The 12287-nt window shown below is 42.9% G+C and overlaps 1 protein-coding gene across 3 annotated transcripts in view; it reads right to left on the bottom strand.

Moving 5' to 3' along the window:
• Positions 1 to 12287, bottom strand: part of abi2b (abl-interactor 2b) — a 56296-nt gene that overhangs the window by 33561 nt on the left and 10448 nt on the right. For all 3 annotated transcript variants that reach the window (XM_084326368.1, XM_084326369.1, XM_084326370.1), the window contains exons 2-4: positions 5961 to 6128; positions 4491 to 4667; positions 3648 to 3751 (exon numbers count right to left, since the gene is read on the bottom strand). In XM_084326368.1, coding sequence (XP_084182494.1) covers positions 3648 to 3751; positions 4491 to 4667; positions 5961 to 6128 — 449 coding nt within the window. The remainder of the gene's footprint in view (positions 1 to 3647; positions 3752 to 4490; positions 4668 to 5960; positions 6129 to 12287) is intronic.

Genomic DNA, 12287 nt, shown 5'->3' with positions numbered 1-12287 from the left:
CGGTACATAAAAACCACGGTTCGGTACGTACCTCGGTTTTGAAGTCACGGTTCGTTACGGGTTTTGGTACAGTGGGGGAAAGTTTGGCTTTGCATGTTCCACTCAGGGGTGATGTACTGTAGTGTGCAATAACTGTTAAGTAGGGCTGTCAATGAATATTCTATATTCAAATTAATAATCGACTTGTAAAAAAAAATATATATATATATATATACACACACACACAGTATATAAATAAATATTATGAAAAGATAGTGAAAAAAACAGCCCCCGGTGGGCGTGGGCCTAAATGTGCTGCATGACGGATAGGAGACACGCAACGTCATTGAGCTGAAGAACGTGCCAACAAATGAACAACAACAACAACAACCACGACCACCGGTCGCAAAGACAGTGATTTGCACTCGGAGCATCTCAAGCCCCGGTTGGAAATACTTCGGATTTTGATTAACTTGTGGAACCTCGAGACAGTTTTATGCAAGCTATTTACTACAGCTGGCCTACCTTCTTTTTTATGCTAATGTTATTTTGGGAGTTCTAGTGTCAAGAATGTAAGTAGCCTACTTTTCTGTTTATTGTAAATACCTCAGGGTAAAACGTTATTGAATAGAGACACCTTGTTCGGAGGCGCGTTGCTGTATATGAATGTCCGTTCTATATGCCGGAAACTATCATTAATTTGATCTCAGAGAGGCCGCCCCTTCTCAATCTAGCACCAATTCCACCTCACACACTGAGAGAGAGAGGGTGTGCGTGTGCGTGTGTTCGCCACACTATGAAGCTATGCTAAATTACAGGTAATCTCTCAGTGTTGTGCGTGGGCTGAACGACCATTCGGCCCTTTGCGCAAATTATATTTTGGGAAGGGGTGAACTTGGGAGTTTTGAAAAAAATTCTGCACATGTGTTCCGTTGGTGGTTAACGTACCGTTGCATTTGTTCGGTACACAGCACATACTGAACCGAAGGTCTGAAACGGTTCGGTACAGATACGTGTACCGACAAATGGTATCATTCCTTTTTAACTAACCGTACACAGCGGGTCAGTGTTAACGGCACTCTTTCAGAATCTAGAACCCTGAGCACTGGAGCTCCCCAGGGTATATAGTAAGTTCCCTGTGCTTTTTACCTAGTTGAGCGGACTGTACGCGCCTACGCGGACTGGACTCCGCGGAGGTCCGCTGGACTCTTTGAGCTTTCATAGTCGAGCGGACCTCCGCGGACCAATTTCCTACATGTCTTCCTACGGAGATAACATAGACTATGTTATCTCCATTTCCAATATTTCGAAATAAAACTGGCAGTTTTACACACTTCATTTAGAAAAGCCATTCTCTTTTGTGAGTGAAAAAGCGAGTGGTCAGAGTAAAATGCAGATCGGCGTCACATTAAATGCAGGTCGACGTCAACCAAAACGCAGAGCAGCGTTTTGTGTGACACCAAGTCAGCAGTGCGGACTTCCGCGCATTAGAAAATAGGAGCTTCGCACTTGGAGTCCGCTTTGGGTACGCTTTGAGTCTGCTCTGTGTACGGTCCGCTCGACTATGGGAGCACCTTTAGAGTTCATGGTGTAGATCAAAAATGTATGTTACTTTTTTACCAATTAGATTAGAGAGTCTCATCAGATACGGTATTACAGCTTGGTTTGGTAACCCGTCTGTACAACTAAAGTCCAAACTGGTCCGTCTGATGCAGACTGCATGGACTACTCTAAGGCTAGCCAATAGAATTGTCTCGGACCCCTCCCATGTCTTACATGCCGAGTATGAGCTACTGCCCTCTGGGAGGAGGTTTAGAATTCCACGCTCTAGACTAAATAGGTTTAAAAACTCCTTTATCCCAATCTCAGTTAAACTTTTAAATAGTGCCAGATAAATAGCAGGCAATTATCGAATAACTGATATTTGGCTGTTATATAATCGATAACCAATATTTGGTTATACTATTCTATATATGTCATATGTGGTGTTGCCAGACATCCTGCTTTGCAGGTACCTTACTGTATCTTTTACATTGTGTCATGTCTGTATGTATGGGTCTGTGGCTGTAGTGTGGGTGTAAGCCCAAGACAAATTTCCCAGCTGATGGGACAATAAAGTGACTCTTGACACCCCTAGCAGTTGGTATTGCTACATCCTTAAAAAATTGGTTTTAAGTTTAGTGCACACGAATCAACACGTTTTGTTTCCACATCAATGTACATGTGCCAGAGTTACAGCTAATGAGCAAATTCATCTGTAGTCCCTGCCTAACATGCAGGTATTTTGATGTTGGAGGAAACCCACACAAACAAGGGGAGAGAGCAATGCATGCAAACTCCACACAGAAAGGCCCTCCTGCTGGGGTCTGAACCCAGGACCTTCTTGCTGTGAGGCTGCAGTGCTCGTTACTGTGCCACTGTGCTGCCTGTGGTGCTATAAAAAAGGTGCTATAGATAACATTCTAGATGTTGCACTAGAGCGCCAGCTTGTAATTTAGCATCAGGTGCATTCCACGTGGGGAAATGGGAAGTAGGGAGGGGATACGTGCACACGACAATGTTAATTTTGAACCCGCAAAATATTTTTTTAACACGTTGGGCACTAAACCCAAGATAAGTCGGGTTAACTCCCCAGCGGTTGGGCGCTAGACCCGAGATATCTCGGGTTTTGGTCGTTTATTCTTTTTTCCGATATTTGTATTCATTATCCATCCAGGGAGCCTGGTGTTATCATAGGGAATGAGTCTGAGATCGCAAAAGTGCAATACCGGCCGCATCCTACCAGGCGGCGGTATCGAGCACCCTTTGAAACCTTGTGTCTTGGGCTGTGCGTCGATTATATGGGTCCGGGTCGGCTATTTTTCTCCGGGCAGGACGCGCGGTTATAACGCTTGGATTGAGAAGAATCAAATACTCCCGATGCATGTTGTGTGGTGGATTATGTTGGCGACACGATGGACATCAATACTTGGAATGGCGATCAGATAATTGGAATATTCATTTTGGGGTACATGCTAGTCAAGGTAAGGGCTATATGATATCAATCTTGCATTGATCCAAGCATGTCTTCATTGTGATCCGAGCGTATGTGTGTAACGTTAGTCCACAACGTATTCCGTTGGTGACGATCAAAGCATCAAAAACCGACCCCCCCCCCCCCCTTTCATGCATTCATAATTAAACATAATAACTATGATATAGATTTGATTTGAGAATAGTAGCTAGTCCAGGCAAGAAATGGCAACGCTTTTAGTAGAATACACACATATGGCTATTACTCAGCCTTTCGGGAATTACCCCAGACCACGCTATAACTATACTTATATTCACCACGGTATAACACGGGAACGTATGGATGGAAAATTTCATTCTTTTTCACATATTGAACGATAGATATTTGATGTCAAATGGGCCATAGTATTGTATCCATAGCTATAATATAGAATAGAATATAGCCCTGCAAACAAGGTGACGAAGTCCTATGTTTTAATGCTTGGCCTAGCTACCACGGGCCCAGACTAGTCCATGGCGCCGAATGTGTTAAGGGGCTGATGAAACAAAGAAAGCAGTCGCCTCTCTAAAAGGGGCTTGCTGCTACACTCCTGAAGCCACAAACGTCCCAGGATACTCCCTGCCGACACACCGGCCTGAGGTGGTGCTTTACGTACCCAAGCGTCCCCTTCCCCGACATGGGCGGGCTGGGGGGCTTCTGTGTGGGGGGGTTGGTGCGAGGGAGCCCGCCTGCCCCGGCCTTCATGTTCTGAGCGCTGGCCTGCAGGACACAGAGGTCGAGACCAAGTTACCATCAACCGCACCGGATGCCACGGCGAGAGAACAGCATCACGACACAAGTCCAAGTGTTAACTAGGTCTTTATCACAGTCTCAGTGTTGTAAACAAACACTGCATGATATTCTGCATCACAACAATTCCATGGCTGCAAAAACAAAACAATACAAATGAAAACCAAACACACATACACACACAACAACTCTGTTCCCTAAGAAGTTCCCTTCGTTTTGTAAGAGCTTTTTTAAGATTCTTACCTTAAACCTTAGCAACCACTAAGGTTCATTTTAAGAGGTAAATAAGGCAAGCGGAAAGAGGGGGAGAAGAGGAAAGCAGAGGATTAGTGTAGAAAACGAGGAGAAAACATTTACACATGCAAGTGATTTAACAGCCCGCCACGTTCAAGCAATAACAGCCAAATGACATGATTGAAACCTAAGGGATTCCTTTAAGAGCCACACCTGTCTTTGTTGTGTCAGACAGCCAACACCTATATTTATTTTACTACTACCTCATCTTTATTCAAAGAAAGGCCTGATCCTCGTCATTGTTGAAACCACAAAACTGCCTGACTGAATTTGAATAGGCTTTTCCAATATGGCCTGCAGCCATGAGTCAAACATTATGCACTTATGACTACAGGTGAAACAAGGCAGGCCTTTTACACCACATTGCAACAAATCCAGCTAATCGTTGCTCAATAACAAGCGCGGTGCAGCCTACCTTGACTCCGTGGCCCATGTCATCCAGTAGACTGTAGTCGATGGGTTTACGAATGTAGCGCACAGGCCTCTCGGGATTGGCCGGGGCGATGATCTTGTGCGTCCGGGAAGTGTTCTTATTGGTGGTGAGGATGCCAATCTCCCGTCTGGCTACTTTTTCTTTGTGGATGTCTACCGTCTGAGGGGGAGTCGCAGAAAGGGTGGTGGGAGGGTTTCTTCAAGTTAGCTGCATTTTATGTATACGTGTCGACATAGCCAATAAGACATTATATTTCAAGTTAAGCTGTACCATCTAGATGTGCATGTAGGTGCATCCTGGTGCATCTACATGGACAAAGAGCAAAACAGTCCTCTTGAAACAAATATTATGGTTAAATCTGAAAGAGTCTAGGGGCAATAAAGGATCACTCCCTACCTGTGAGATGTAGCTGGTGGAGAACTCCCTACCTGTGAGATGTAGCTGGGGGAGAACTCCCTACCTGTGAGATGTAGCTGGGGGAGAACTCCCTACCTGTGAGATGTAGCTGATTGAGAACTCCCTACCTGTGAGATGTAGCGGATGGAGGACTCCCTACCTGTGAGATGTGGTTGATGGAGAACTCCCTACCTGTGAGATGTAGCGGATGGAGGACTCCCTACCTGTGAGATGTAGCGGATTGAGAACTCCCTACCTGTGAGATGTAGCGGATGGAGGACTCCCTACCTGTGAGATGTAGCGGATGGAGAACTCCCTACCTGTGAGATGTAGCGGATGGAGGACTCCCTACCTGTGAGATGTAGCGGATGGAGGACTCCCTACCTGTGAGATGTGGTTGATGGAGGACTCCCTACCTGTGAGATGTGGTTGATGGAGGACTCCCTACCTGTGAGATGTAGCGGATGGAGAACTCCCTACCTGTGAGATGTAGCGGATGGAGGACTCCCTACCTGTGAGATGTAGCGGATGGAGGACTCCCTACCTGTGAGATGTAGCGGATGGAGGACTCCCTACCTGTGAGATGTGGTTGATGGAGGACTCCCTACCTGTGAGATGTGGTTGATGGAGGACTCCCTACCTGTGAGATGTGGTTGATGGAGGACTCCCTACCTGTGAGATGTGGTTGATGGAGGACTCCCTACCTGTGAGATGTAGCTGATTGAGAACTCCCTACCTGTGAGATGTAGCGGATGGAGGACTCCCTACCTGTGAGATGTGGTTGATGGAGGACTCCCTACCTGTGAGATGTGGTTGATGGAGGACTCCCTACCTGTGAGATGTGGTTGATGGAGGACTCCCTACCTGTGAGATGTGGTTGATGGAGGACTCCCTACCTGTGAGATGTGGTTGATGGAGGACTCCCTACCTGTGAGATGTGGTTGATGGAGGACTCCCTACCTGTGAGATGTGGTTGATGGAGGACTCCCTACCTGTGAGATGTGGTTGATGGAGGACTCCCTACCTGTGAGATGTGGTTGATGGAGGACTCCCTACCTGTGAGATGTGGTTGATGGAGGACTCCATGCGGCGGAGCTGTGAGGCCTGAATGTCCAGCATCTGGAGGACATTGTTGGCCAGGGTGTTGATCAGGTAGGCAACACTGGCCAGGGACTGGGTGGTGTAGTTCTTCGTCTCCTCCAGCGCCCTGTGTTTGTCTGGTGACTGAAGGGGAACAGAGGACAAAACACTCACAGTTACACCATGGAACGTTTGTATGAAACTTTTGTAAACAAACACTTCATGATAAGCTGTAAGCAATTTGGCCGCAGGAAACGCGTGGCAAAGACCAGTGATGTAGACTAAGGACAGCTGGGTAAGTGTTGCGTCAGTTGTAAGGCTGAGCCCGAACGTTCGTTTGTTACGTTGGCATTCGAAATCAACATTTGAATCTTTTATTAAAAAAATTAAAAAGATTATTCATTCTGTTTAAAGTTTAAACCAATGGGGTTTTTCTTCACAGTTGCAGATAAAGATTAGGCTACACTAATATTATAGTAAGTATTAAAACTGATTATATAGTTATATTCATTAGAAAGTTGATTTTATTGATTTAGTTGGGGTGAGGCTTCTCCCTGGGCTGGGTCTGGGTCTGGAAAGTTGATTTAATAAAGAAAAATACTAATTTAATCAGATTAATCACTTTATTCAAATTGAGGATGTAGTTTGAGGATATTTATAAAAAAAAAAAATTTAATTAATTAAAAAAGAAACAAAGGTTCGAACGTTCATTCGAAAAACCCTGACGAAGTTCGAATCCCAAAAACAGGCTTTGGGGACAGCCTTAGTCAGTTGTATGCATGGTGTACAAGTAATACATGATGTACAAGTGATAATGGCTTTTCAAAGTTGTACAATATGACCTTTGATTGTAGCACAACCATTTAGTCAATTGATGCGAGATTTGGTGTGAGGCATTGGCACACCAATATGCATCATTGGGGCAAGTTTCACGTCTCTTGTGGTTTTTGTGAATATCGCCACCATGTGGCTGAATGACACCAAACTTTGCACACCTCTTCCCCATCATGGATAGGGATGGGTACCGAATTCGGTACTTTTGAGGCACCGAACCGAAACACGTCGGTACTACCGAACCATCTTTTCATGTCAACGTTCACAATATATGCTTACCTAGGATTTGACTTGATTCAACAACAAAGCAGTCGGAGCAATGACAAGCCGAAAACTGTCGAAATTTTAAGTTTGGATTTTTTTTTTACGACTGAGGTAGGTAAATAAGATTTCTTGAGACTAAAGTACAGAAAAAAGGTACCGTTGGGTACCGGTATCGATTCACAGGTACCGGTACCGGTTCAAATGTGAAAGGTACCCATCCCTAATCATGGAGCGCACACACGTGTGTGACGTTTGGTGCAAATCTGACAAAGAATTTAAGAGTAACACTTCACTGTCTGTTTACAACAAGTTTTTCCAGAATTTGACTGGATGTGGTGAGTCACGTGGTTTGGCCTGGCGACCTGCACAATTACACCATGAAAGACGTTTGTCCGTATATGCCACTCAGCAGGTTTTATGAGGATCACTTGGACAACCTGGGAGTAGAACTGGGCGATTAATCGAGTTTCAATTTAAATCAGGATTTTATCTTCCCACGATAATTGAGATAAAGCCATTATTGTGCCGCATGCCGTGGTGCTCTGATTTTGTGTCGTAAATTAGTGTTGTCAAAAATATCGATTTTTCGATACATATCGATTCTGAATATTTAAAACAGTTTCAATACTAATTTCCCACAATATCGATACTTTCTGCACTATCGATTAAAAAAAATCTCTCAAGAGTCACCTTTTATTTTACAAAAAGTGATGTTTGGTGAAAGTTAGATTTGCACTTTACTAATCCCAATAGCGAAATTCATTCTTGTTTGATGATCAAGAGGCACCTTTTATTTGTTTTAAGTGAAGTTTGGTGAAAAACCAAGTTATTGCACTATTAATCCCAATAGGGACATTCATCTTTGTTTGATCAAGAGTAACTTTATATATATATTATTATTATTATTATAATTTTTTTTTTTAAATGAAGATTGGTGAAAGTTAGGTTTGCACTTCAATCCAAATAGGGAAATTCATCTTGGTTTGATATTTTCTTGTGTCAAAAGGTGAGGAGAATCGACCAGCAACAAAAGCTAAATTAAAAAAATAAAAAGAAAGAAATTTACATTTTAAGATTAAAATCTTTTCCCTGTGGTATCGAAAATGGTATCGAATATCGATACTTTTCAAGGTATCGTATCGAAGTTAGAAATTCCAGTATCGTGACAACACTATCGTAAATGCAGCGCACCCTTCTTTCACAGCAGTGCGCTCCACTCCTCCCCCCTCAAGCCCAAACCGTAGCTTCAGCAGCTCGTGTTCAGAGGGAGGAGGGAGCCACGGCACATTTCTCCAGTCATTTCTAAACATCTTTGGTAAATTAAATTGTAGAAGAGATGACAGAGAGGCCTTTGGTCGAGAAGAAAGGTAAAACAAATTCAGTCGTAGACATATGATGTTCTGAGGGCGGCTACGTGGTGCAGTGGGCAAGGCGCTCACCACGAATACTGGAGATGCTGGGTTCGCCTGTTCGAGCCCAGCGCGCCACATTGCTTTCAGTTTAGCTGGTTGTCCGTACTAATACACATTGGCAGTATTAGGGGGTGGGAAACTGATGGGTTGGGATCGGGCGTTGTGGACAGCGACTCCTACAGGTCGGTTGGTGCGCCTGCGCAGTAGAATCAGGAAGCGATGGGGGCGGCGCCCCTCCAAAGCGCAGACCCCTGACGCTGAAAGATTGCGCCGCGCAGGTGGAAAGATGCGACTGCTGTTACCTCGAGTATCGGAGGGGACTCGTGCTATGTATGACTTAGTCCACATTGCAGCCGGCTTGTGGGAGGCAAGAAACAGCGTTCGAGACAACGGAGGGTTGAATTGGATGATACGAAATTGGGATGGGAGAAAAATAGAAAATGGGAGAAAAAGTGGATAAAAAGAAAAAGACATATGATGTTCTCATATCAATGAGTAATCGTGTTTAATAATCGTGATGAGATTATGACAAAAGTGGGGAGTACTTGGGGGGGGGGGGGGGTCCTATATGGAGAACATGGTACAGTTGCAGACCAAGGGTAATTGTATGTGTTTACAGAATGTTGTGTAAGTCGTACAAGTTATGGCTTTTCAAAGTTTGACTTTGAGCCTTTGATATATATATAGCACCACCATCAGGCCAATTGGTGTGATATTTGTTGTGACGCATTGGTACAACAATATTTAGTATCATTGTGGCAAATTGCATGTCTCCATCATGTACTGTTGTGGCAAACACAATATCAACCCACTTCATTGTTTTTAGGCACTACATTCTAGTCATCAGTACTCCTACAGTACTATGACTCATACTAACTGCTGAATGGCATGGTAGTGATGCACCAATCTGTCTTTAGGCACTAGATTTGAGTCATCAGGAGTTAGTGCATGCAGATGGTTGCAAGTCTACTAAATTCCCGATAAAAAGGGGGATATTTTAACGAAAGTATTGCCTTATTATGTGTATTTGCGCCAAAAAACAAGACATGTTATTATGAGCAAACATGTTTTATTTTTAATTGGGCACAATTACCAAAATTCTCGAGCTTATCTTCCTGTGGAAAACTACTAGAACATTATCAGAATTTTTCACCGGAAAGTTTCTATCTGCAACCCTAGAGAAAATGACAGTGCCAGGAGGTCAGACTGTGGGCATAGCTGCACACACAAACAGGAACTTCAAAGGATGCTGGATCAGCTAATTCTTGTACAAAAGGGGAAACAGGGTTTTCCAGGAGATGGACACATCCTTCCTGTCTTTGCAGCCAATTATGACATCCAATGATGTACGTACAATTATCAGACCTGCTTTTACAGACGATGAATCCCTTCCATTCTACCAGATAGGCACAAACCCTTCCATTTTTTAAACAGTACTTCCGAGTACCGTCTAATGTTTAATGATGCTAGTGGCTGATACCAGGTTACCCTCTCACATAATCACTGCCACCTCAAGTGAATAGTTAACTCACATAGACTGTATTAGCCTGTGTATAGCCTGTGCATAGACTGTTAACCTTATGTAAATATATTCTTTCCACCCTGCAATATTCAGGCTGTATTTTTATCAGTCATTCTGGACAATTAATTGGACCTCTCTGGACAATTAATTGGACCTATATCTGGCTTTTTCAAATGTCAAACAGAAATGTTAGTGCTCCCATCAATTAAAATAAATGTATTTAGTTTGATACATTTGTTGATTTAGAATAGTAGTCTTTATGTTTAATCTACTTAAAATCTGTAATGCCGTCAAACGTGACCTTGAGGCAAAAGAGCCTCACTTGGTGTTGTGCTTTGTTTATGTCATTTGTTTTGATCTGATGTGTTGGTTGGAGTTTATAGTTTAATAACATATTACACTGTGAATTTCTCCAGACCTCTCTTGGCAGAGCCTGAGAAACCCCTCCCCTCTATCCCCTACATTTACATTTAGTCATTTAGCTGACGCTTTTATCCAAAGCGACTTACCAGTTTTGTACGACAAGTCAGCACAGGAAGGGTACAACTCTATCAGCTGAGTAACAATGTTTATCAAAGTGAACCTAAACCTGTTCAGATGAGGACCGGTGCTACTCAGATTTGGATCATATAGTCATTAAAAAGAAAATAACTAAGAAGTACTGGAGCACACAGATCATCTTTATTTAATAGGGTGCAAAAAGTCACTAACGAAAATAGTCTGTTTCTGACGCCATGTATCACTCTTGACTAGAGCCATATGAAATCCGTTTTATTTTTTTCCAAAATCCATTTTATTCTTTTCCAAATTCAGTTTTTTCCGTTTTAATATTTCAAAATTCTGTATTTTGCTTTGTACGCTCATTTTACCATCAGAAATAGTGTCTAATAAGTGGGAATGAATAAATGTCCACAATTTAATAAGATATAACAGTCCATTTAATAGGGCTGTCTTAAATACTTCGAAGCTTCGTTCGATGGGCATGGGATTCGAATATGAAAATAAAATTTGATTATTAAAAAATATAAAAATATAAATGATATATATATTTTTTTTTGCAAAATCAACTCTGCCTCTCTTTGTTAATTACAACAAGCAATGCTGTTTGTTATTTAAGATGAGGTCGGACTCGGCACTGACAGATTTGTGTTCATTGTGCTGCTTTTATAAAGCCTCAAATGACGGCTTACAATATTTCATGAAAGCAAAGTGTTTTGTTTGTCTAAGATTTAAAAAGGTTTAAACTTTACAGCACTGACAAAGTTGAACAAAGTGCTGTACAAGTCCCACAACATTAAAAAAAAATAATAATATTATATATATATATATTTACAGTCAATTCCATTTTTATTGCTCAATTCCACGATTGCGGATTTCATATGGCTCTAGAAGACACGTTTGTGTTGAAACATTAGTGATTTTTTTCACTCTATTAAATATTTTTCTAAAGATGATCTGTGTGCTCCAGACAGTACCTTTCTTTATGACCGAATTGGCTGTTGGCATTGGCCTCCCGAACTGGACCATCCGTAAGCTCAGAGCGGCATCAGAATTCCTGTTCTTTTAGTCAGAGAATCACCCTTTCTTTTTTTTAAACTTTGACCAGTCAGCTGGTTCTTTTTAGCGTTTATCGCTTTTTCATCGCATTCATACTTGGTCAAGTTCGACCGACAGAAGCAGGCTGAAAGGGTTCAGATGGGGGGGAAGACACTCTGGGAAAGGCACGGCTGCCGTCCGGGATTCGAACGCGCTCAGCCCCAGATCCGTGACGAGCACGGTTGTCCACGGCGCTGAAATAGCACTCGCGGTACGTGGTGAGCTACTGGAGCTCCCCGAGAATCACCCTTTCACAGCGAACCAGTCCAGCTACTCTAATCAAGCAGTGGGAGCAGTAAGCGTTCTAATGTTCACAACCGTAGTTAATGGTATCAAGCTAACTGGCTATTAGAGATGGGCGTGAGCAACGAATGCTATTTTTAGAACAAACCAAAAATCACATGGCAGCAGCAATAACGAAATATTGCGCAGAGTCACACACACACACACACACACGGATACATGCTATCGATTTTATTATGTCTCGCTCCACAGACATAATGCACAGAAAATCGAGGACCCTCAAAAAAAACAGTCGAGTTCAGTTGAAACATCCCTACTCACTATACTTGCTAATTGACACCTGGTGACAGTGAAAATATGGTAAGACTTTGTCAGATCACAACTTGCTTTGCATCGAATCGTATAACGGAACGTAGGCCAAATGCGTCCACA

This window comes from Notolepis coatsorum, assembly GCF_963971535.1.
Source record: "Notolepis coatsorum genome assembly, chromosome: 1".
Lineage (NCBI taxonomy): Eukaryota > Metazoa > Chordata > Actinopteri > Aulopiformes > Paralepididae > Notolepis > Notolepis coatsorum.
The sequence above is the reverse complement of the archived record's forward strand: the minus strand, read 5'-3'. Positions and strand labels throughout refer to the sequence as shown.